This window comes from Monodon monoceros, unplaced genomic scaffold (assembly GCF_005190385.1).
Source record: "Monodon monoceros isolate NGI ecotype Baffin Bay Population unplaced genomic scaffold, NGI_Narwhal_1 Super_Scaffold_13, whole genome shotgun sequence".
In the NCBI taxonomy this organism is placed as follows: domain Eukaryota; kingdom Metazoa; phylum Chordata; class Mammalia; order Artiodactyla; family Monodontidae; genus Monodon; species Monodon monoceros.
In genome coordinates, this window is record NW_021703769.1 from 15,496,863 (window position 1) to 15,522,087 (window position 25,225).

Genomic DNA, 25,225 nt, shown 5'->3' on the forward strand with positions numbered 1-25,225 from the left:
CTATACATTTTGCACACACTTTTCAGGCCACTCAGAGACCTCAGGATGAGCCCTTGATTTCAGTGGTTCTGATATCCCAAGTCTGTCCCTGCAGGACTGTCTCTCTGGCGCCACACATCCCACCCCGTCTCTCAAAGGTTTCTCCAGCCTCCCTGCCACGTTAAGAACACACAACCTCACAGTCTCTGCTCTGGCAGCTGCTGCCGCGTGACCTTGGACAAGGCCTCACCACTCTGAGCTTAATGAATTGCCCATGTTTAATGGACTGTCACTAGATTGCTAAGGACTCCCTCCTATGCTCTCTGGTTTCACACTGTCCGCCGTGCTGGCCCTTCCAGAACATCAACGCGGCAAAGTCCAGTTTCCTCCCAGAAAATGAGAAGAGGGAGCTTCTTGATCTGCTCTATAAAGCCTATGGGATGCCACCTTTGGCCTCTGCAGGTATGTTTCTGACGGAGCTGCTGGGCTGGTGCCCTGCCCTGGCTCCCACCTGTCTTTCCAGGGACTTCTAGCAAGATATGCCCTCCCTTCCTCTCCCGGGCAGCACCAGGGATGCGTCCTCCCTCACTGCACAGGCTCACTTCCTGCATAATGCTGTGAGGCTGGTCTGAGGAGGAGCCTTTCTCAAGCCCACTCCCAAGGTCTTGGCAACTTGGGGCATCTCCAGGGCTGCCCAAAGCCAAGGGCAGGGAGTTGAGCCCAGGGTGCAGCTAGGTTCTGCTTCCTTCCTTCCTGTGTGGCCTTGACAGAGCCTTTCCTTGCTCCAAGCCTCAGTCTCCCCTTCTGTAGAAAGGGGTTCCTCTCTGGCTCTGATGTTCTGTGATTTTTTTTTTTTTAATGTCCTGGGTACTACAAGTTGCCTCACCTTTCTGCTTCTCTTGGCAAGCAGGGCAGTGTCCCTGAAGACATCGTGGCCACCTCACCCTGTGGATGGAGTCCTCACAACTCCCTTTACTCCTTCCAGGGAGACTATGATTTCCAGAGTCAGCTACTGATGCTCGTGAAGCCCACATGCCTGCTTCTGTACACACATATACCTCCGCCTGGCCGTGTCTCTCCTCTGATTGTGTGCCCGGGCCAGGATCAGGGCCTGCGGCTGGTTGAATGTGAATCCCTCCCTCCTCTGGTAACCTGTGCTAAAAATCTGGTGCTTAATAAAGAAAACAACAGCTGGGGTTGTGCAGCACGTGGCGTGTGGCGCTGCGGTCGGAGCGGGCCAACTTGGGTTTGTGGAGAACGGAAGGAGCCCCTGGGGCCCCCAGACGCAGGCAGCCTGCCCAGCAGCAGGGTCCCGAGAGCCCGGTGGGCTCTGTGAATGGGAAGGGGGGGGCAAAGCGGGGCCCAAAGCCTGCTCTCCGTCCAGAAGAAACCAGGCTTCTCTTGAAGGCTTATCTGCTTAAATGCTCCCTGAACTCTTAACCCCCTCCTACTCTAGGTCCTAAGCGGGGAAACCTTCCTTTTGGGTCCCCAAAGCTGTGAACTGGGGTGAGAGAGGGTGAGATGGAAGATGATTCTTCAGATACTGGCCTGAGGTGTGGTGCTGGCCTCTGCGGTACCCCGGCATCTTCTCAGGTACTTCATTCCGTGGAAGCCTGGGGCAGCGATGGGTCCCAGCTAATCATGGCCTTGGGGAAACAAGGCCCAGCCCCTGCTTTTGCTGTTTAAAGGAGAAATAATCATCTTAAACCTATCACACAAATCAGCATTTATTTCCTGGGTCCTAGGTGTCACTTATCTTGGTAGAAAGGGCAAAGAGTTAATCAGAGAGTTTTGAGCACAAGATCCCTTCGCTAAAAATGGATCTGTGAAGCTCCATGAGGGAACCTCAGAGCTGCATAGATGGTCAAAGAGTTTAACTTACAATGGCTTCCAAAATAAAAGGTAAATTGTCAGCTCCCTCCCTCTCTGCTGAGAAAAGGTTTAAAGTTTCTAAAAAGTTTAAAAGTGCTTCTTAAAAAAGGGATAAGAAGGTCCTGACACAGAAGGCTGGCTGGGTTGGAGAAGAGGGGGCAGAGCTAGAATGCGGTCCCTGCCCCAGCTGTTCACCCAGGTGGCAGGACCCAGCCCCCGAGTCCCAGCACCTGCTGAATAAATAACATCCTGTGGTTACAGTGTCTTGAAAGTGTACCCGGGCAAGTGAGGAGGTGGTGGGAGCGTGGAGCCTGGGGGTGTGGGCAGAGGGCCTTCCCAGGGTAGGGGCCACGGGAGCCTCTGGGGCTGCCTTTCAGTCTGGCCTGGCTTGCCTGGAACACATTGCTCAGAGGAAAGGCTGCTGGGCCAGTGCCAGGGCTTTCCGTCCACGGCGCGTCACTCTTCCAGCCTCCTCGGGCAAGGTCATGTTCAAGATGAGGTGGTCCCATCGCTGCTCTTGGGCTGGCTGCTACCTTCCTTGTCTGGGGTGCCCACCTCCGCCTGTCCTTCTGCAGAGGAGAGAGAAAGGAGCACATACACAAACGTAATGCATAGAAAGAGGTCCAGAGGGGCCCAGCCACAGCAGTAACAGTGGATAAGCCCTGGGGAGCAGGACAGGATTGGGGGGTAGTAGCTAAAGGGAACTTTAGCCTAGTCTGTAACATTTTAATTTCTACAAAGAAAATGTGCATGTGCTGTTACTAGTATAATTAAAGTGAAGAAAAGGCCAGGATCATGGCTGGATGCTTGTAGCTGGGGAGGGTCAGGATATTTGTGTGGGGTGTCTAGAGTCCCAGCATGTGCTCAGCAAACAGTAGTTCTTGTAAGACAGAGAAGGGCATCAGGAGATGCCAGCCCAGGGGAGCACCAGGGGTGGCCTGCAGCAGGGGCTGGGGTGGAGCCCGTCGCTGTTTCACTGTGCTGTGTCCCCACCAGACCACCCCCATCTCCCTCTGTGGCCTCTGTCTTTGCACCCTTAGGCTAAGCCTTTCACGTGAGTAGGGAGACACTACCCTGTGCCCAGATCCTGAGGCTGCAGACTGGCAAGTACTTTCCATGCAGTCATACAGCAGCCTGGAGGTGTGATGAGGGTCATGATACGACTCGGATGAGAAAAACAAGGCTCAGAGAGGTGAACCGAGTTGCCTGAGAGCCAAACAGTGGAGGGAGCAGTGTCCCTTCCGCTAACTAGAAGGCTGCCGCCTAAAGGAGCGCTCTCTAGGGTTTGTAAAGACCCATCACTGACACCGCCTCATTCTGCCCTAGCAGCTGGCTTCAGAGGTGGGGTTAGTGGTAGTGAGGGGTGCAGGGAGAACTTGGACACCTGTGCCTCAGGTCACCTCCTATCATGGGGCAGGGCCTGTAGCAAAGGCCGGGTCCCAGAGGGTCCTGGCCCACTGGAAGCCTGACAAATGAGACTGCACTTCAGGCAGATTCCCCAGTCTGTGATGCCCTATTTGGTCCGAAGCCTCCCGTCCTGGCGAGCAAGAATATTTTCGTTAAATTCCGCAGTAACTGCCGCTCTGCCATTTCCTTGCTGTGGGACCTCAGGCAACTTATTTAATCTCTCCAAGCCTCTGCTTCCTGATCTACGAAGTGAGGGTGATGACATCCCTGCCCCTCTGTGGTCACCTGGCACATGGGACAGCTCAGCCAGGGGCAAGGCTTCTTCTGTGCAGGTCCCAGCTCTCTTCTGGCCCACAGAGAGGTCCCCAAGCATTTTTCTCTCCAACCAGCACCCCTGGGACTCCCTCAGGGCAGTTTCAGAGCATGATTCGGAAAGTTTCCCGGTCATGTGCTGCCAAGCAGTGCGTTCATATTCCTTCATGCCCTGCTGGTTGTTTATGTTTCATTATTCGGCCAAGTAAGGAAACGTTTGTGCTCCCCGCGTAAGGAAACATCAGAGAAGACAAAGGTTTGCGCACAAAGGGCTTGGGGAGCGTTAACACACAGGACTTGGGGAGGCCTGGCTGCCAGGCCTCAGGACAGGCCAAGGCTGTGGCCCCCTCCTCCCCTGCCTGGGCTCCGCCTCAGTTTCCCGGGAGCTTTAGGCAAACAGAAGTTCCAGGGCCTGCAGGATCAGAACCTGTATTCCCCGTACTCCCACTCCCTCGGTGAGTCCGCTGGACTGAGCACGGCTCGCAGACGTGCCAGTGGAAGCTGCTCATTGCAGGGCCTACTGGAAGGCTCCTCGGCCAGTCACTCTGGCCTGCACTGCGCCAGGAGCACCTCACTGCCTTGCGGTGAGCACTACTCCTTCCTCAGGTCCCCTTTTAACTGTCCGTCACCCTGGCAGACAGCTGCCAGGACACCAGGTACCTCAGGGATCTCGAATCGGACGGGGGTGGGAGCAGGCATTAGAGGGCCTGGGCAGGTGGATGAGTGGCTACACTGAGTTGAAGGAGATAGAAAACCGTTCACCAGAGCAGATGCAGATGGCCTGGCAGCAGGCCTGGCGTGGCAGCTGGGCGTGCTGGTCAGTGAACAGCCATTGACTAGGCACCTCTGCCGGGTGCCAAACGCCACCAGGCACCGAGGGCCCAGGATGCGGATCCCAGAGGAGAGGCCCTGTGCTTAGGGGGCTGTGGAGGCGGCCAAGAGAAGAGGCGCCTCCCCTGCCAGAGAGGGGAATGACGGCTTCTCAGCAGAGCGGTCTGGGCCTCTAAGAAAGAGGAAAAGCCAGCCTGGCAAGGGGAGGGCAGGCAGGACCAGACAGAGGGAGAGTGCGGCAAGGCCCATCAGGGTCTTTCAGGAAACGGAAGTCCCTTCCTCAGGCTGGACCAGAGGCCCAGGAGAGAAAGATGGGAGCAGAGGCTGGAGGGGAGCAGGGTGAGATCCGGGGAGGCTCCCACGCCTGGTGAGGAGTTCAGGCCGCAGGACAAGGGAGGGCTGACAGACTGCTGACGGGACGGCACGGGGAGGGAGGGTGGGGTTTCTGGGGGAGCCAGGACTGGTGAGGGATGTTCTAGCAGAGGAAACCGTGAGATGAAGGGGGGTGGATGCAGGGGCAGAAGCACGATGGGACAGGGGATTTAAATGAGCCCTGCTGGCAGCTGTCCAGCAGGAGGGTTGGGGCGGGGATGGATCAGGGAGGCCCTGGCAGAGGCCGCTGGGGTGCTGGGAGTGGCCTGAGCCAGGTGGTGGCTGTGGGGACAGAGAGAAGCGGAGGGACTGGGGAGGGACCTTGGAGGAGAACTGACAGGGCCTGTGGGTGGACGGGGAGGCTGAGGGGAAAGGGAAGCACCGGGATGCCTGGCCAGAGGGTCCTCACGGCCTGAGACACTGGCACCCTCTAGCCTAGGGAGTGGCTGCCCTCTGCCACTGACCGTGGGCCTGGGGCCTGATTTAAATGCAGTTTCTTCTCTGAGAAAGAGGGGGCAGGCTAGGACTTAAGAGGCCAGTCCCGGAGCCCAGGAGAGGGTCTCCCACCAGGAGTGCTTGAACCCGAGAGGACCCATGGGTTCTGACCTGCGCCCTCGAGGGCTAGCTCGCCCATGTCGCCAGCCAGCTTCCGTACGCTTACGGCCTCGGAGTCTCCCTGGATGTCAGGGACTGCGTTCCGGCGGCCCGTCCGGTCACAGGAGATGAAGTCCGAGTAGGAGGACTCGACCTCCATCATGCCTGTCGCATCGCTCTTCAGGCCTGTGGGGACAAGGGCAGGAGCGCAGAGGTGAACCCTGGTGCATCCTGCACAGGGGACTCAGCTTGGGGCCCAGCACTGATGTCTTTTGACAAACCGACAGTTATTGCCTTGCTCGCTGACAACAAAACAGAAAGCACAGAAAAGTAGAAAGAACAAAATAAGTCATGCATAATTTTATACCCCAAAAGCCACCACCAACGTTTTAAAGAACATCTTTTGTGTTTTCTCTAAGTAAAGTTCATGATAACTATACATTTATCAACACCACGTACCAGGCACTGGCTAGGGGCCGCAGATGCAGCAACGAACAAGTCAGCCGTGGTCCTTGCCCTCAGGGAGCTGACAGTCTACTGGGTCATTTAGCGTAATTACCTAATACCTAAGTAATTACCACAGTGCTCCGGACTTCAAGGGAGAAGGCAGGGTACCAGAGTGACTACCAGGGCCTGACCAAGGCTTGGGGGTCAGGAAGTGACATTTTAGTCGAGAACCTAGGAGGAATAGATAGACAAGGAGTCTAGACAAGGAGTGAGGGGAAGAACACGTATGAAGGCTCTGTGGAGCAAAGGCACAGTGGGATGGAAGAAACGTAAGTGCCGTGGGCTGGGGAACTGTGGGAGAGGGGCCAAGAGGATGCTGCTGAGTTGGGCAGGGGCCCGATCACATCTTCAATTTGGTCCCTGAGGGGTTGAGGCTCATGAATGTTCAGATTAGCATTTTCAAAGATGACTCTGGCACCTAAGGTGAGCAGACCTGAATGGGGGCCAGCTAGGGGGCTCCTGCAAAAATTCAGGTGTGAGAAGATGGTGGGTGAAGCAGGGATGGAAGAAGGTATTGCATGCAAAGAGAAATCAAAAGAAAGGGGGAGTAGCAGTACTCATATGAGACGAAACAGACTTTAAAATAAAGGCTGTTATAAGAGACAAGGAAGGACACTACATAATGATCAAGGGGTCAGTCCAAGAAGAATACATAACAATTGTAAATATATATGCACCCAACATAGGAGCACCTCAATATATAAGGCAAATACTAACCATCATAAAGGGAGAAATCGACAGTAACACGATAGTGGGGGACTGGAACACCCCACTTTCATCAGTGGACAGATCATCCAGACAGAAAATCAATAAAGAAACACAGGCCTTAAATGACACATTAGACCAGATGGACTTAATTGATATTTATAGAGCATTCCATCCAAAAGCAGCAGAATATACATTCTTCTCAAGTGCACATGGAACATTCTCCAGGACTGACCACATGCTGGGCCACAAAGTGAGCCTCGGTAAATTTAAGAAAAGTGAAATCATATCAAGCATCTTTTCCGACCACAATGCTATGAGATTAGAAATAAACTACAAGAAAAAAACTGTAAAAAACACAAACACATGGAGGCTACACAATATGCTACTGAACAACCAATGGATCACTGAAGAAATCAAACAGGAAATCAAAATATACCTAGAGAAAAATGAAAATGAAAGCACAATGATCCAAAACCTATGGGATGCAGCAAAAGCAGTTCTAAGAGGGAAGTTTATAGCAATACAATCCTACCTCAAGAAACAAGAAAAATCTCAAATAAACAACCTAACCTTACACCTAAAGCAACTAGAAAAAGAAGAACAAATAAAACCTACAGTTAGTAGAAGGAAAGAAATCATAAAGATCAGAGCAGAAATAAATGAAACTGAGACCAAGAAAACAATATGAAACTAAAAGCTGGTCCTCTGAAAAGATAAACAAAATCGATAAACCTTTAGCCAGACTCATCAAGAAGAAAAGGGAGAGGACTCAAATCAATAAAATTAGAAATAAAAAAGGAGAAGTTACAACCGACACCACAGAAATACAAAGGATCTTAAAAGATTACTAACAGGGACTTCCCTGGTGGTCCAGTAAGACTCCGTGTTCCCAGTGCAGGGGGCCCGGGTTCGATCCCTGGTGAGGGAACTAGATCCCACATGCATGTTGCAAAAGAGAAGCCCGCATGCCACAACTAAACATGCCACAACGAAGATCCCGCATGCTGCAACTAAGACCCAGTACAGCCTAAAAAAGAAAGAAAAGGACTACTACAAGCAACTGTATGCCAATAAAACAGACAACCTGGAAGAAATGTACAAATTCTTAGAAAGATACAATCTCCCAAGACTGAACCAGGAAGAAATAGAAAATAGGAACAGACCCATCACAAGTACTGAAATTGAAACTGTGATTAAAGAACTCCCAACAAACAAAAGTCCAGGACCCAATGGCTTCACAGATGAATTCTATCAAACATTTAGAGAAGAGCTAACACCTGTCCTTCTGAAACTGTTCCACAAAACTGCAGAGGAAGGAAAACTCCCAAACTCATTCTGTGAGGCCACTATCACCCTGATACCAAAACCAGACAAAGATACCACAAAAAAAGAGAAAATTACAGGGCAATATCATTGATGAACACAGACATAAAAATGCTCAACAGAGACTTCCCTGGTGGCGCAGTGGTTAAGAATCTGCCTGCCAACACAGGGGACATGGGTTCGAGCCCTGGTCCAGGGAGATCCCACATGCTGTGGAGCAACTAAGCCCATGTGCCACAACTACTGAGCCTGCACTCTGGAGCCCACGAGCCACAAATACTGAAGCCCACCAGCCTACAGCCTGTGCTCCGCAACAAAGACAAGCCACTGCTTGCCGCAACTAGAGAAAGCTCGCACGCAGCAACGAAGACCCAGTGCAGCAAAAGAAAAACAAACAAACAAACAAACCACCTCAACAAAATACTAGCAATCTGAATCCAACAATACATTAAAAGGATCATACACCATGATCAAGTGGGATTTATCCCAGGGATGCAAGGATTTTTCAATATCAGCAAACCAATCAGTGTAATAACACCACATCAACAAACTGAAGAATAAAAACCATATGATCATCTCAATAGATGCAGAAAAAGCTTTTAACGAAATTCAACACCCATTTATGATAAAAACTCTCCAGAAAGTGGGCTTAGAGGGAACATACCTCAACATAATAAAGCCATATATGACAAACCTACAGCTAACATCATACTCAACAGTGAAAAGCTAAAAGCATTTCCTCTAAGACCAGGAACAAGAAAGGATGTCCACTCTTGCCACTTTTATTCAACACAGTTTTGGAAGTCCAAGCTACAGCAGTCAGAGAAGAAAAAGAAATAAAAGGAATCCAAATTGGAAAAGAGGAGGTAAAACTGTCACTGTTTGCAGATGACATGATACTATACATAGAAAATCCTAAAGACACTACCAGAAAACTATTAGAGCTCATCAATGAATTTGGTAAAGTTGCAGGTTACCAAATTAATACACAGAAATCTGTTGCATTTCTATGCACTAACAATGAAAGATCAGGAAGAGAAATTCAAGAAATAATCCCATTTACCACTGCATCAAAAAGAATAAAATACCTAGGAATAAACCTACCTACGGAGACAAAAGACCTGTACTCCGAAAACTATAAGATGCTGATGAAAGAAATCAAAGACAACACAAACAGATGGAAAGATATACCGTGTTCTTGGATTGGAAGAATCAATACTATCAAAATGACTATACTACCCAAGGCAATCTACAGATTCAATGAAATCCCTATCAAATCACCAATGGCATTTTTCACAGAACTAGAACAAAAAATCTTAAAATTTGTATGGAGACACAAAAGACCCCGAATAGCCAAGGCAATCGTGAGAAAGAAAAATCAGGCTCCCTGACTTCAGACTATACTACAAAGCTATAGGCATCAAAACAGTATGGTAAAAAAAAACAAAAAAAAAAAACCAGTATGGTACTGGCACAGAAATAGAAATACAGATCAATGGAACAGGATAGAAAGCCCAGAAATAAACCCACGCACCTGTGGTCAATTAATCTATGACAAAGGAGGCAAGACTATACAATGGAGGAAAGACAATCTCTTCAATAAATGGTGCTGGGAAAACTGGACAGCTACATGTAAACACATGAAATTAGAATACTCTGTTAACACTGTACACAGACATAAACTCAAAATGGATTAAAGACCTAAATTTGAGACCAGATGCTGTAAAACTCTTAGAGGAAAACACAGGCAGAACACTCTCTGGCATAAATCGCAGCAATATCTTTTTTGATCCATCTCCCAGAGTAATGGAAATAAAAACAAAAATAAATGGGATCTAATTAAATTCAAAAGCTTTTGCACAGCAAAGGAAACCATAAACAAAATGAAAAGACAACCCACAGAATGGGAGAAAATATCTGCAAATGATGTCACCGACAAGGGATTAGTTTCCAAAATTTACAAACAGCTCATGCGGCCTAATATCATCAAAACAAACAACCCCATCAAAAAATGGGCAGAAGATCTAAGTAGACACTTCTCCAAAGAAGACATACAGATGAAGAGGCACATGAAAAGATGTTCAACATCGCTAATTATTAGAGAAATGCAAATCAAAACTATAATGAGATATCACCTCACACCAGTCAGAACGGCTATCATCAAAAAATCCACAAACAACAAATGCTGGAGAGGGTGTGGAGAGAAAGGAACCCTCCTACACTGTTGGTGGGAATGTAAATTAGTGCAGCCACTATGGAAAACAGTATGGAGGTTCCTTAACAAACTAAAAATTGATCTACCATATGATCCTGCAATCCCACTCCTGGGCATGTACCCGGAGAAAGACATGGTCTGAAAGGATACATGCACCCCAGTATTCACTGCAGCACTGTTGACAATAGCCAAGACATGGAAGCAACCTAAATGCCCATCGACAGAAGAATGGATAAAGAAGATATGGTACGTATATACAATGGAATATTACTCAGCCTTTAAAAAGAATGAAATAATGCCATTTGCAACAACATGGATGGACCTAGAGATTGTCATACTGAGTGAAGGAAGTCAGACAGAGAAAGAGAAATATCATATGATATCACTTATATGCGAATCAAAAAAGATACAAATGAACTTATTTATAAAACAGAAACAGACTCACAGATTTAGAGAACGAGCTTATGGTTACCGGGGGGAAGGGTGGGGAAGAGGAATAGTTAGGGTGTTTGAGATTGATGCGTACACACTGCTATATTTAAAATGGATAGGACTTCCCTGGTGGCGCAGTGGTTAAGAATCTGCCTGCCAATGCAGGGGACACGGGTTTGAGCCCTGGTCTGGGAAGATCCCACATGCCGTGGAGCAACTAAGCCCGTGTGCCACAGCTACTGAGCCTGTGTTCTAGAGCCCGCAAGCCACAACTACTGAGCCTGCGTGCCACAACTACTGAAGCCTGCACACCTAGAGCCCATGCTCCACAACAAGAGAAGCCACCGCAATAAGAAGGCCGCACACCGCAACAAAGAGTAGCCCTGGCTTGCTGCAACTAGAGAAAGCTCGCGCGGAGCAACAAAGACCCAACGCAGCCAAAAAAATAATAAATAAATAAAACCTTACTTAAAAAAAAAAAGAATTGTGCTGAAAATGGATAACCAACAAGGACCTACTGTACAGCACAGGGAACTCTGCTCAATATTCTCTAACAACCTAACTGGGAAAAGAATCTGAAAAAAAACAGATACATGTATATGTATAACTGAATCACTTTGTTGTACACCTAAAACTAACACAACATTGTTAATCAACTATACTCCAATATAAAATAAAAAGTTAAAAAAAAAAACAAAGATGGTGGGTGAAGGAAGGAGGTGGTGACGGACAGACACATCTAGATGTAATCTGGAGGGTGAATCACCAGGACTTGGTGTTTGGCTGATGGGGAAGTGAGCTTTCTGACATGACTAAGTAGGTGGATGGAGGATGGTTCATGAGATGGGGGATGGATTGGGAGGAAAGACAGGAAATTAGGAGTTACTGCTACAGAGATGGTGGTTAATAGCCCTGCTGGTTGATTTTACAGCTGAGAGAGAAAAGAAGAGAACCACATATATAAAGAAGAGCCATATACATGTAAAAAAGGATTTGTGAGATCATACTATAGTACACTGTATTTTATAGCTTACTGTTTGAAACTCCCTAAAACATGTCATGAAGGTTCCCTCTAGATGATTTTTGTATATGCACCATGATATATTTGATGAGTCCCCTAGAAATGAACATGGAGGCACTTTCCCATTTTCCATCACTATGGACAGCACTAGGTCTTTATGTAAATATTTGTGCCTATGTCTTATTATTTCCTTAGAGTGTATTCCTAGAAGTAGAATTGCTAAGCTAAAGGGAAGGGTGAAATAATATTTAAGACACATTATTTTGATACATTTCCAAGTTGCTTTCCTGAATGACATAATGGTATTTATAATAACAGAAAAAGATGAGGAAATAAAACATAAATTCAGTTCTGTTCCTATTTATATTCCCACCAGCAGCCTGTAAGATTGCCGATTTATCTGCACCCTTGTCAACAATGGGTATTGCTATTATATATATATATTTTTTAAAGGGCTAATCTGCTAGGGGAATACGAGTATCTCTCTTTGAGCACCTATGATTTCCTGAAGGCAATCAAATCACACAAGTCAGGCCGTGGACTCTGGCCACTTGGCACACCCTGAGTTAGTGAGGGATGGAGGGGTCTAAGCCACTGGCTTGACCAGGAGCTCACAGTCCTCTAGGTGAGAGGAGCCCAGCCAATTCCAGTTTTAGACACCCGTAGGTAAATGCCAATGCTCTTTATAGTATGAGGATGTTTACTGCACATCCTAGGTCAGTGATAGGGAAGCTCCCAAATGTCCCTCAAAAGGCTAGGCATTAAACGAATTATAAAATATTCACAAAAAAATACCCTGCACCAGATGGACCTGTACTGATGGCAAAGTGTCTGAGATAAACTGTTAATTGCAAAATGCAGGTTGCAAAACAACACCTTAAAGAAAACCCAGTTTCAACTCATACAACTCAACAACAAAAAACCAAACAACCCAATCAAAAAATGGGCAGAAAACCTAAATAGACATTTCTATGAAGAAGACATACAGATGGCCAATAGGCACGTGAGAAGATGCTCAACGTTGCTAATTATTAGAGAAATGGAAATCAAAACTACAATGAGGTACCACCTCACACCAGTCAGCATGGCCATCATTAAAAAGTCAACAAATAACAAATGCTGGAGAGGGTGTGGAGAAAGGGAACCCTCCTACACTGTTGGTGGGAAAGTAAGTTGGTGCAGCCACTATGGAGAACAGTATGGAGGTTCCTCAGAAAACTAATATGATCCATATGATACAGCAATCCCTCTCCTGTGCATATATCCAGACAAAACTATAATTCAAAAAGATGCATGCACCCTTATGTTCATAGCAACACTATTCACAATAGCCAAGACATGGAAACAACCTAAATGTCCATTGACAGATGAATGGATAAAGAAGATGATACATTTATACAATGGAATACTCCTCATCCATAAAGAATTAAATAATGCCATTTGCAGCAACATGGATGCAACTAGAGATTATCACACTAAGTGAAATAAGTCAGAAGGACAAATACTATATGATATCACTTATATGCAGAATCTAAAATATGACACAAATGGACCTATCTATGAAACAGAAGCATAGAGAACAGACTGGTGGTTGCCAAGGGGGAGGGGATTGGGGGAGCGATGGAGTGGGAGGCTGCGGTTAGCACATGTAAGCTATTATATACAGAATGGATAAACAACAAGGTCCTACTGTATAGCACAGGGAACTATATTCATTATCCTATGATAAACCATAATGGAAAAGAATATGAAAAAAGAATATATGTATAACTGAATCACTTTGCTGTACAGCAGAAATTAATACAACATTGTAAGTCTATACTTCAATTAAAAAAAAGAAAGAAAGAAAGAAAGAAAGACCCAGTTACTATGGGGAAAGATAGCAGATACGAGAAAAAAACCTTGCCAAGTGTGGTACTTTGTGTCTAAGGGAAACTTTCACTTCTAAGACTAAATTTTTATAATGGTAGTTTTTATAAGCCCAAGTTATTGTGCAACGCTTTCAGAAAGTAACTGACATTGGCAGGAAGCAGCTGGAAAGCAGCCAGGGTGGGGCTCAGTAACGAGCGTGTGTGTGTGTGTGTGTGTGTGTGTGTGTGTGTGTGTGTGCGCGCGCGCACACGCGCATTGTGTGAAAAGTGGGGCTAGCCACTATGAAGGGCTGGACCACATCTCCCCACAACACCTAGCTCAGAAGAGACACCTAAAGAATAAACTAGGGGCACTCAAAGATCAGACAGGGGAGACAGGGAGGCGGCCTGTAGTAGACAGAAAAGAACAAGAGACGTGACCTTGTGCTATGAACCTAGCTCTGCCACCAGACCCTGAGCAAGACTGCCCCTCTCTGGGCCTCCGTTTCCAGATCTGTAAAATAGAATAAAGGCGGGGCCAGGATTTGGTTTAAGGCAGTCCCCCCCAGCTCCAGCAGGGGGCACACCCAGCCTATCTTTGTAAGCTGACTTGAGAGAAAGAAGTTGCCCTGGTTGTGTTTCCGGCTCTTTCTCAGCAAAAAAAACTCTGAACTCTCTGAAGTCCCAGAGGTGGTTCTTCTGTAGGTCACAGAAGTTTCACTTCTACACTCTCCCTCTGGGGAAACTGCTCAAAGCTTGAGAACAGGGCAGTGACCTGTTGCAATAACAGCAGTAACACAGAATAAAAATTATGATGACAGTTCTAACAATAATCGTAAAGGTAACACTTATCAAGTCATCATGTTTTCCATACCTCGCTTACTAAATTGCCACAGCAGCCTCTGAGGTCTGCGAGGTGAGTTTATAACCACGACTTGGGAAGGTCTCAGGCGGACCCATAACTGCCGGTGGGAAGGAGACACTGGGCAGGCCACGCCAGCTCCCGGGCCCCTTCTCCTCAGTCCTTTTCCTCCAACTAGGCCGTTGGCTCCATGAGAACTGGTATTCCTGTCTGGATTTTCACCAGACCAGACTGAAAGGCCTAATCCTGGCAGCTAATAACCATATGCTTCTGGCTGCTCCATCCTCAGATTCTCAACCAGGGCCTGGCAAAGAGCAGGTACTAAATAATTACTTGCCAAATTAAACCTGCATCTCTCTGTCTACCTATCTGTCTACCTTCCCTCCATCCCTCTTTCCCTATCTGTGGAAACCATAAAGTGACTCACTCCTTTGGCCAGTGGGAAAGGCCTCTGTCCGCTATAGATGGCTGTGCTGATGTTCTGGTCCAGGATCTCTAGCATCTGACTCTGGGGATGGATGGAGTTACAGGCTCCATCTAAAAGGCCAGCTTCCTGCTGGAACTAACACCCTGGGGCTTTGGCTCCTGCCCTCACCTGGCTGACCTTACAGGCTGCCCAGGGTAGGAAGCTGACTTTCCTGGCTTCGAGAGGGAAGCGTACCAAGCTCAAAGGCCAATGCTGCAAAAAACCAACCATGGCCAGTGTGCTCCGGGCTGCCATCCCTATCCCCCCAGAGAAGACCAATTCCAAAGACAGGTCTGGGGGTGGGGTGTGTCTGGGGAGTTCTCTGACACACAGCACAAGCACACGATTTCGTTTTTCTTCAACATTTGTATTCTTCCCTCACTCTCTGCTCTTAAAGTCAACAGCAAATGGGGAAATATAAGAAATAATCCTCAGAGTCGGAAACTGCATCAGAAAACGGTAATTCTCAGACTCTGTTAAGGAGAGTATAAACGCCAGGACCGCTCTGAGGAGTGACTTAACATGATACATCAAGAAATCTCACCTTTTTTCATATCCTTGAGCCACTAAGTCAGCTTATAATACTTTTTTCTAAGAACGTAATCCATGTTGTGCATGAGGATAAACGTTCAAAGATGTTCATCACAGTATTACTTGTAATAGTCAAAAACTAAAGACACCAAAATGAGCTCCTAAGTGGGCATGTCACATGTCCTAAATGGACAATAGAGAAATATATACATATTTAACTGATTTGTATCTAAATGAAATACCATTCAGGTATTAAAATGTTTGTGAAGTTTATAAGAGACTGGGAAATAGACTGTTCACACAGATTGTTCACACAGATTGTTAAATGAAGAATCTCAATGATATGATCACATATCAATATTATTTAATTAAATTATGAATGATTTTTAAATTTTCTGTGGTTTTTTTTTTCAGTGAAAAAATTCACTTTATTTTTAAATTATTTCATTTTTTTTTTTTTTTTTTTTTTTGCGGTACGCGGGCCTCTCACTGTTGTGGCCTCTCCCGTTGCGGAGCAAAGGCTCCAGACGCGCAGGCTCAGCGGCCATGGCTCACGGGCCCAGCCGCTCCGCGGCATGTGGGATCTTCCCGGACCGGGGCACGAACCCGTGTCCCCTGCATCGGCAGGCGGACTCTCAACCACTGCACCACCAGGGAAGCCCAAATTATTTCATTTTTGAATATGTGTGTGTATGGTATGAAACTCAAGAAGTATGAAAGGAGGGACTTCCCTGGTGGAACAGTGGTTAAGAATCCACCTGCCAATGCAGGGGACATGGGTTCGAGCCCTGGTCCGGGAAGATCCCACATGCCACGGAGCAACTAAGCCCGTGCGCCACAACTACTGAGCCTGTGCTCTAGAGCCCGCGAGCCACAATGACTGAGCCCGCATGCCACAACTACTAAGCCCGTGCGCCTAGAGCCTGTGCTCCGCAACAAGAGAAGCCACCACAATGAGAACCCTGAGCACCACAACGAAGAGTAGCCCCTGCTCGCCACAACTAGAGAAAGCCCACTCACAGCAACGAAGATCCAACGCAGGCAAAAAAAATATATATATATGAAAGGAAAAAGAGTAAGAGCTCAGTGGCCTCCTTGGACTCAGACACCTTCCCCCCCACCAGGCAAGCACCTTCTTGTGTCCTCCCAAGATAATCCAGGCAACAAACATATTCCCTCCTGCCCTCCCTTACTTCCTTTATTTAAAACAAAAGTTGTTTTCCATCTCGCTTTTTTCACTCAAAAATACTTCCTGGAAACAATTCCAGATCATCCTGAAGCCACTGCAGCACTGATTATATAAAACCTCTAGAAACAAACCCGAAGTCCTTATACTACAAGATAACTTTTTTTTTTTATTGGTTGCATGGTGTCTGCTGTCTCACTGCTGTAGACCAATTTAATGATTTCTTGAGTGATAAACTTTGGGGTTGTTTCCATAAAAGTAGAATTGCCACATTAAAGGGTATGTAAATTTAAAAAGTTGAATAGAGCCAAATTTTCCTCCACAGCGGTTAATTCCCATTGGACATATGTGAGGAGCACTTTGCGGCACCACATTCTCATCAACAGTCTTTTCCTCCCAATCTGAACGGTGAGAACAGTCCCCCGCTGTTTCAGCTTGTACTGCTCCTGTGTGTGCAACTGAGCATCTTTCCACGTGTATTTCCTTTTCTGTGCATTGTTTATTCAAATCCTTTTGCCCATTTTTCTATTAGATTGTAGCCCTTTTTCTTATTGATTTGTAGGAGTTATTTATGTATCAATATTAAGACAATTAGTCTTTTGCCTTAAGAGGCGTTACAAGTATTTTTTACTTGTTATTTATTCTCTGACTTTATTGCTGACATTTCTCCGCATGCACACTTTTTCTGTTCATGTAGTCAAACTGATCCATATTTTACTTTCGGTTTCCTGCTTCTGGATCATACTTGGAAATGTCTTCCCCATTCTGAGATTAGTAAAGAATCCTCTCTTGCTTATTTGTTGTACTTTCATGGCTTTATTTTTCATATGTAAAACTTTGATTGATCTGAAATTTATTTGCTATGAGGCATGAGTTAGAGATCGACCTTAATTAATTTTTTCCACTTATCTCAAAACCATTTGTGGAATCATCAAACTGAAAGGGCTCCCCGAGCTCATGGAGACAAGCCTCTCATTAATAGCTCGGGAAAGTGAGGTTCAGAAAGGGAGAGGGACTTGCCCAAAGTTCTTGATCCAGGAGTCCGACCTCCTGGTCCAGAGCTCTTCCTCCCACACCTTACTGCACCCCCGGGAGTCCCCAGCAACAGGACAAATCTCTCAGGGGGTGTGCGGTTGGAAGGAGGCATCTAGTGCTGGCGTGCAGCCCGGCGTCCCTGTTTACTAGCTTGGAGACCTTGGACAACTGCCTTTGTTTTTCTGGATCCCAGTTTCCTCCTCAGCAACATGGGGGTCACAATAACACCTCCTGCTCAGGGGGCTCTTGTGAAGGCAATGGGACAATGTGCTCGGAAAGCGTCTGACAAGATGTGTGGAAAGGAAGAGGCGCGCGATTAATAAGTCATTACTATGGTCCATTCTCACTGGGTGACTTATGAGTAAAACTGTCCTACTGACACTTTCTTTCAGCTTCTTTGTTCTTACTCTGTTTAGTGGTGCATAGAAGGCCAAAACTTACACTTCTTTCTTCTGTGCTTTACGGTGCTGAGTGAATATAAGTTCCACAAAAGTGGCGCCCTGGCTGACATGTGTACTGCTATATCCGAAAGGCCTAGCACAGAGTTGAAGCCCAATGAATATTTAATGAATGACTAAATAATAGAAGATGGTCTAGATTCCAGGGGAGAGCACAGGCTGTGCAGCCCTGCATTATAACAGTGGCCAAGAGGTCTGGCTCAATCTCCTTTTCCCCATCTGAATAATAAGGTTGAAATATGATCTCTAAACCTCTTCCAGTCCAGACATTTCATTCATTCATTCATTCGCTCACTGTTTGCTGAGCACTTTTTATATGCCAGGCACTATGCCAGGTATGGGGTACACACTGGAGACTAAAAAGACATTTACAATGTGATAACAGAAAAAGGCACTGGAAATCAAAACTACAATGAGGTATCACCTCACACCAGTCAGCATGACCATCATCAAAAACCCCACAAATAATAAATGCTGGAGAGGGTGTGGAGAAAAGGGAACCCTCCTACACTATTGCTAGGAATGTAAGTTGGTGCAGCCACTGTGGAAAACAGAAAACTAAAAACAGAACTACCATATGATCCAGCAATCCCACTCCTGGGCATATATCCAGATAAAACTATAATTCAAAAAGATATATGTACCCTTATGTTCATAGCAGCACTATTCACAATAGCCAAGACATGGAAACAACCTAAATGTCCACTGACAGATGAATGGATAAAGAAGATGTGGTACATGTATACAATGGAATACTACTCGGCCATAAAAAAGAATGAAATAATGCCATTGGCAGCAACATGGATGAACCCAGAGATTATCATACTAAGAGAAGTAAGTCTGACAGAGAAAAATACCATATGATATCACTTATATGTGGAATCTAAAATAATGATACAAATGAACTTATTTACGAAACAGAAATAGACACACAGGCACAGAAAACAAACTTATGGTTTCCAAAGGGAAAAGGGGCGGAGGAATACATTTGGAATTTGGGATTAATAGGTACACACTACTATACCTAAAATAGATAACCAACTAGGACCTACTGTATAGCACAGGGAACTATATTCAGTATCCTATAAAATACTATAATGGAAAAGAATCTGAAAAAGAACACACACACACACATATATATATGTATGACTGAATCACTTTGCTGTACACCTGCAATACTGTAATTCAACTATACTTCAATTAAAAAAAAAAGAGAGAGAGAGAGAGAAAGAGAGAGAGGCAGTTGAACGGGTAAAGGAATCTATCATCGTGGATTGTGGTGAGTGCTGTGGAAGAAGAGAACAGGTTTCTCTGTGTGTGTACGGTTCAGTTAAGGCTGTATGGTCAGGGAAGGCCTCCTTAAGGACGTGACCTAGGGCTGAGATCTACAGAAAAGCTGGATAGAGGGTGATCCAGGCAGAGTCAACAGCCAATGTGGGTCTAAGTGACCTAACACCTCCTATCTCAGTTTGAGCCCTATGCGATGCTCAAGAGTGATGTCCTGTTACTCTTCCTCATCTTCGGGAGGTTTGGGGGCCTTCCCAGGGTGAGGTATTTGACCCTGAATGCCTGGGAGGAAAAAGAAGAGCCCTTATGTTCAGCTTCCCAGACCCTCAGTGGCCCAGGATCAGAGGCTGCGCTCTCGCAGGTGCTTGCCCTGGGCGCTGTCGGGTTTCCCCACGGGACTCGGTCTTCTCCCTTCTGTTTTTATTCTCCCCCCAGCTCTGTAAACTGAAGAGGTCCCAACCTCTGCCAAGAGCTACATGGTCTGTTCCAAGCCTGCAGCTTAGTCCTCATCGCTCAGACAGATTCCATGACAGCACCAAATTGTTTTCCAAATATACCAGAAAGGTCATTTCCTGTTTGGTTTTTTTTTCCTTTTTAAAAAATTAAATATTTGCAGACACCATACAAATCAGAAAGCAGACCATTTTGCAATGGACACAGAGCACAGAGTGGGACTTGGTGCCCTGGGACAGGCCTCCCGAGGGGTGGGCAATATGCTTTCTAAGGCTTCTCTGAGGGAAGAAAGAGCCGTGGAAACCTGATGGAAATACCAGGGCCTCCTCAAACTCAGAGGGAAGAGGCTTTTCTCTGTGATGGGCAGCCAGACCCACAGAGGCACTGAGGCGGGTAAAGAAGTCAGGGCCCCGGACCGAGCACATCCCGGAAGCTGGGAAAGGGCAGGACAGCTGGTCCCGGCTACGTGCGGCCTGCTGGGGACCGGCCCAAGCTCTATCTCGTCCCTTAGGGACACCCCCAGAGCAAAGTCGCCAGAGAGGAACCTGTCTCCTGCCAGGGCAGGACCTGATGCCTGAGAGAGGGGCCCCCCAGTGAGGCTTCCTTTGGAGGCAGTGGGGCAGGGCCTTGGCCTCTGCACCCACAGGGCCAGAGACACGCAGCCCTGGGGGCAGGCGGTGGGGAGTCCTGCTTTGGGAGGCCGCCAGGTGGGAGGAAAGGGCAGGGTCCCCATGGACGCCCTTCTTCTCAGATCTTCTCAGAGCACTCTCCTCCAGGGCCTGCAGGCCCCACTCCCGCTGCACCTCCTCCAGCCTGTCGGGCCACTTCCTAACCTCCTGCACGCGGCGCCTCCTCTGTCAGGGGCCCTGGTGACCCCTCCCTCACCCCCCCACCGGGACCAGGCCTGCATCCTCTTCTCTATCTGCCCCCTGGGGGGTTCTCACCCTTTGCCTTAATAGTCTGTGTTGATGATTCCCACAGAGCCCCAAGCCTCTCTTAAGAGCTCTACATGTGCAGCCTAACTGCCTACTTCGCCTTTCCCTTGGACATCTCCCCAGCGTTTCCAACTTCACACGTCCAGTCACAAGCCCGCTCCCCCCAGACTCCCTGAGCTCAGGGCCGGCACCCGCTGTACAGGCTGCTCAAGCTGGAAACCTGGGGCCATCACTCATGTCCAATCCGTCACCGGGTCCTGTCGTTTCTACTTGCAGAAGAGAGCCTGAACTTGGCCCCTCTCCCCTCCACGTGCACCACCTGGTCGCCATCGTTTCTCAGCTGCACCCCTGGTAGTGTCTCCTCACCACCTCCCTGCTCCCCTCTTGCCCTCGACCCAAGTCTGTGTTCTCCACAAGGGCCAGGGTGATGTTTGCACATCAGACACTGGGTCATGTGGTTCCCCTGCTTCATTCAACCTTTGATGCTTTTCCACTCCACATCTGGCAAAATCCAAACTCTACACCAGCCCCTGACATCCTGCACTGATCTGGCCCTGCCTCCTTCTGCGACCTTTTGTCTCATTTCCATTTTCTTCTTGGCCCATTTTGGTCTTTAATTCCTCAACCCAGCTCTTCCTGACCTCAGGGCCTTCATGAGACTGTTTATTCTGCCTGGAACATTCTATGTCACTCTGCTCTTTATAGAGCCTCTTAAGTGGATTCCTGGCCCTGCCTTTTCAAATGGCCCTGCTCTGGGACACTGGCACGAGGGCCCTACAGGTCGCGAGGCCTCCAGAGCCCCTGTGCCCACCGCTACTGCATGTTGACTGAGCAACTGGAGTCTTGCGTGGTGCGGTGACACAGCAAGGGCTTGGGGTCGCTCAGCTTCTGTCCCTAGAGCTGGGCACCTCACTAGCCACAGAGTCCTCGTCTATAAAATGGGGGTGTGACAACTGCCTGGAAAGATGGTTTGGGGGAACAATCAGAGCCAGCATTTACAGCATCCTGACTGCATGCCGCACTAAGCATCTCTTTTTTTTTATGATTTTTTGGCTGCGTTGGGTCTTCGTTGCTGCGCGAGGGCTTTGTCTAGTTGCGGTGAGCGGGGCCTACTCTTCGTTGTGGTATTCGGGCTTCTCATTGCGGTGGCTTCTCTTGTTGCGGAGCATAGGCTCTAGGCTGCGTGGGCTTCAGTAGTTGCAGCATGTGGGGTCAGTAGTTGTGGCTCGTGGGTTTAACTGCTCCACAGCATGTGGGATCTTCCCAGACCAGGGATCGAACCCGTGTCCCGTGCATCGGTAGGTGGATTCTTAACCACTGTGCCACCAGGGAAGTCCCACTGCTAAGCATCTTTCAGGCTTTATCATTTAATTTTACAGCACTTCCCTGAGGTAGAAAGCATTAATCATTTCTGTCCTACAGAGGAAGAAGCTGAGGTATAGAGAGGCTAAGTACTTACCCAAGGTCATATTATCCACTGAGTATGGGGCAGGAGTGAGTTTGTACTATTAGGCCAGGAAGTGTAGAAATGAATTACCATCATGCCTAGCAGGCAGAAAGGGTTTGTTAAAAACTGTCCACTCGGGCTTCCCTGGTGGCACAGGGGTTAAGAATCCACCTGCCAATGCAGGGGACACGGGTTCGAGCCCTGGTCCAGGAAGATCCCACATGCCGTGGAGCAACTAAGCCCATGCACCACAACTACTGAGCCTGCGCTATAGAGCCCGCGAGCCACAACTACTGAAGCCCGCGCGCCTAGAGCCCGTGCTCCGCAACAAGAGAAGCCACCGCAATGAGAAGTGCGTGCACCACAACGAAGAGTAGCCCCCGCTCGCCGCAACTAGAGAAAGCTGGCGCACAGCAACGAAGACCCAACTCAGCCAAAAATAAATAAAATAAATTTATAAAAAAAACAAAAAAACAAAACTGTCCACTCCCTTTTCTCCCCTTTTTTCTCCTCTATCCCCAACCTCATAATAAGGCATTTCTGAAGGAAGAACAAGAAAGCAATAAAGTTCTAAGAAAATATTCTACAATGCTGGCTAAAGCATATACCCAGATGCATTTTACCCAAGCTTAAGCAAAATCCTATTTAGAATTTCCAGCTATTATTTTAAAATCTTAAGAATCTCTTCAGTGATGTTGGGTTGATTCTCTGCCACCGAATTCTAATTTTTCTTATTTAACTTTGAAAAAACAAGTATTTGGGGGTATGCATTTTAAAACCCTCACCCACTCAGCCGCTGTATCTCCCCCTGTGGCTGGGCAGTGTTAGCACTTCACGTAGGGCTGGGGGCTGGGCATTTGGGACAGTGATACAAACTCTTCAATCCGTGAAAGTCTGTGCTTCTATGGAGGTGTCTGGAAAGAGGCAGAATACTCCAACAGAATTACTGCTTGAGGACCAGGCTTACTGAGTCTCCCCAGGTCTTCTGTTGTTTACACATTACCTAAACTTGGTGAGGGCTCAGCTAAAATGCAAGGTTCCCAGAGAAAGGCAGTCCCTGTCATAATGTGGACGGAGGGCTGGAGAAGGGAAAGTGAGATCACTTCCAAGCAGGCTGGCCAAAGGTCCAGGGTCTGGACTGAGCTCCAGCTCTGCCGATGCCAGGCCAGGTGGCTCTGGGCAAGGTCCTTCCCCCTCAGACCTCGGGGGTCTCAAGTGTAGAATGAAGAGGTAAGCTGGGCATCTCTGTGATGTTTTTGAAACACATCTGCAAAGTCTTTGACATTCCTCCTATCAAGAGGTGAAGTGTAATTTGTATCCTCTTGAATGAGCTGGCCGTAGCAACTTGCTTCTAACTAACAGACTGCAACAGACATGACTTCCAAGATGGAGTTAGAAAAGGTGTCACAGCTTCTACCTGGCTCTCCCTCGGGACACTTGTCTTTGGACCTGTGAGCTGCATGTAGGATACCTGAGGCTGCCATTCTTTGAGAAAGCCCAAACCAGCCCCGTGAAGTGACCACATGGAAAGGTCCTGAGACGGCATGGAGAGAGATGCAGCAGGCAGCCCCTAGCTGCGCTGGTCCCTAGCTGTTCCAGCACATGCCACTACCTGCAATTGCGTGGGAGATCCAAGCCAGAATTGTCCAACTGGGCTGTCCCCAAATTCCTGACCCACAGGAAAAAGCACGAAAAATAATACATTACTGCTGTTGTTTTAAACCACTAAGTATTGGGGGTGATGCGTTATGCGGCAGTGGGTAAACAGAGTGATCTCTAATGTTACTTCCAGCTCGGGGTCCCTCTACAGTTCCTCTAGAAGTCTATAGAAAGCGTGCCCCAAAGCCACTGGGGAGAATGAAAAGAAGCAAGATATTATCTCTATAATATCAATTCATTCATCCATTCATGCATGAACTTTTACTGATCACTCAGTGTGTACCAGGCTTGGGACTAGATGCTACAGATACAAAAAGAGTGAGACAGCAGGGGCCCTTGAGGGACATTCAAGGTCTAGTTAGGGAGGTTGACCCAAACACGCATAATTCTTAACCAAGCATTGGGGGCAGGGGCGCACATATCAGAATTCAGGAATCACTGGGGAACAGCTTCAAACTATACCCCTTGCCTCCCTCAGGGATCCTAATAATGCCAGGCGGGGAATGCGGTGTGTGCTTACTAGCCAATATCACTGCGCTTGTCAGCCTCTGTTACCGATGGAAGATTGTCATGGCTTACACATGTAATGAGAGCACAAAGAGTTTAGGGACCACTGCTGTATATGAATCTTTTAAAACTTTAAGGATCTTTAAAAAGCTTGGTCATTAAGGGCTGTAACAATAAGATGTACAAGGCAGAGCGGGGCTCAGGAGTCCAGGCACTAACTTTAAGGAAATGACTCCCTCCCCTCCTTCATATTTATTGCTCACTGGGCACCGGGGATTCAGCAACGAATAAAACAGACCCTCTGCCCTCATGAAGCTCGAATTCTATTGGAGCGACCCATACTAACGAACAAGAGGGACACGGATGCAGGGACCTGAAGCGGGGAGAGCAGGCAGATACCTGGGAAAGTGGGCCAGGCAGAGGGGACAGCATGCAAGAGGCGGGGCCTGCCTGGTGTCCAGAAAGAGGGCAAGGAGGCCACAGGGCTGGGGTGCAGCAAGTGGGGAGAGATAAGGCTGACGGTGGCCGGGACCTTCCAGGGTCCTGGAGGACAAGAGTTGACTCGGAGTTTTGCTCTGATTTGACTTTACCCTTTCTGTGGCATTTCCAAATGAATGCTGTAACGCTCTCCTTCCACGCCAGTTCTCAGAGCCTCCCTCTAGTGCAGGGGGAGTTAGGCCTGGGGGCAGTAAGGGCGTCTCTAGTTGGGGCCCTCCCGTCTTAAGCCAAAGGAGAAACAAAGTTCGCCTGCCATTCCTCCTGCCGCCGGACAGAAGCAGAGCCCACAATCCACACAACACAACACAGAAGATTACTAATGAAGTAAGAGCCTCCCTTGGAACCGGGAAGAATAACATGTCTGCAAGCCGGGAACCATCCGACTGGAGCAGAGAGTACAGACTCCCCTGTGCCTTCGGCCCACGTAACCACAGTCTGCACTGGATTCTAGCCCCTCGGTTTAGTATTCCAGCCCTCT

General features: G+C 47.7%; 2 protein-coding genes across 9 annotated transcripts in view; one reads left to right on the forward strand and one right to left on the reverse strand.

The window, feature by feature from the left end:
* ADA (adenosine deaminase) overlaps positions 1 to 1,998 on the forward strand; it is a 28,895-nt gene extending 26,897 nt beyond the window's left edge. For 2 of the 5 annotated variants that reach the window (XM_029222232.1, XM_029222230.1), the window contains 2 exons: positions 339 to 441; positions 890 to 1,998. In XM_029222232.1, coding sequence (XP_029078065.1) covers positions 339 to 441; positions 890 to 903 — 117 coding nt within the window. In that variant the 3' untranslated portion in view covers positions 904 to 1,998. Of the gene's footprint in view, positions 1 to 94; positions 442 to 889 lie in introns of those variants that run through there. The other 3 variants (XR_003793366.1, XM_029222231.1, XR_003793367.1) reach the window with 3 other exon arrangements.
* Positions 823 to 25,225, reverse strand: part of PKIG (cAMP-dependent protein kinase inhibitor gamma) — a 101,545-nt gene continuing 77,142 nt past the window's right edge. For all 4 annotated transcript variants that reach the window (XM_029222234.1, XM_029222235.1, XM_029222233.1 and 1 more), the window contains 2 exons: positions 5,380 to 5,553; positions 823 to 2,420 (listed from right to left, as the gene is read on the reverse strand). In XM_029222234.1, the coding sequence (XP_029078067.1) occupies positions 2,341 to 2,420; positions 5,380 to 5,530 (231 nt within the window). In that variant the 5' untranslated portion in view covers positions 5,531 to 5,553 and the 3' untranslated portion in view covers positions 823 to 2,340. The remainder of the gene's footprint in view (positions 2,421 to 5,379; positions 5,554 to 25,225) is intronic.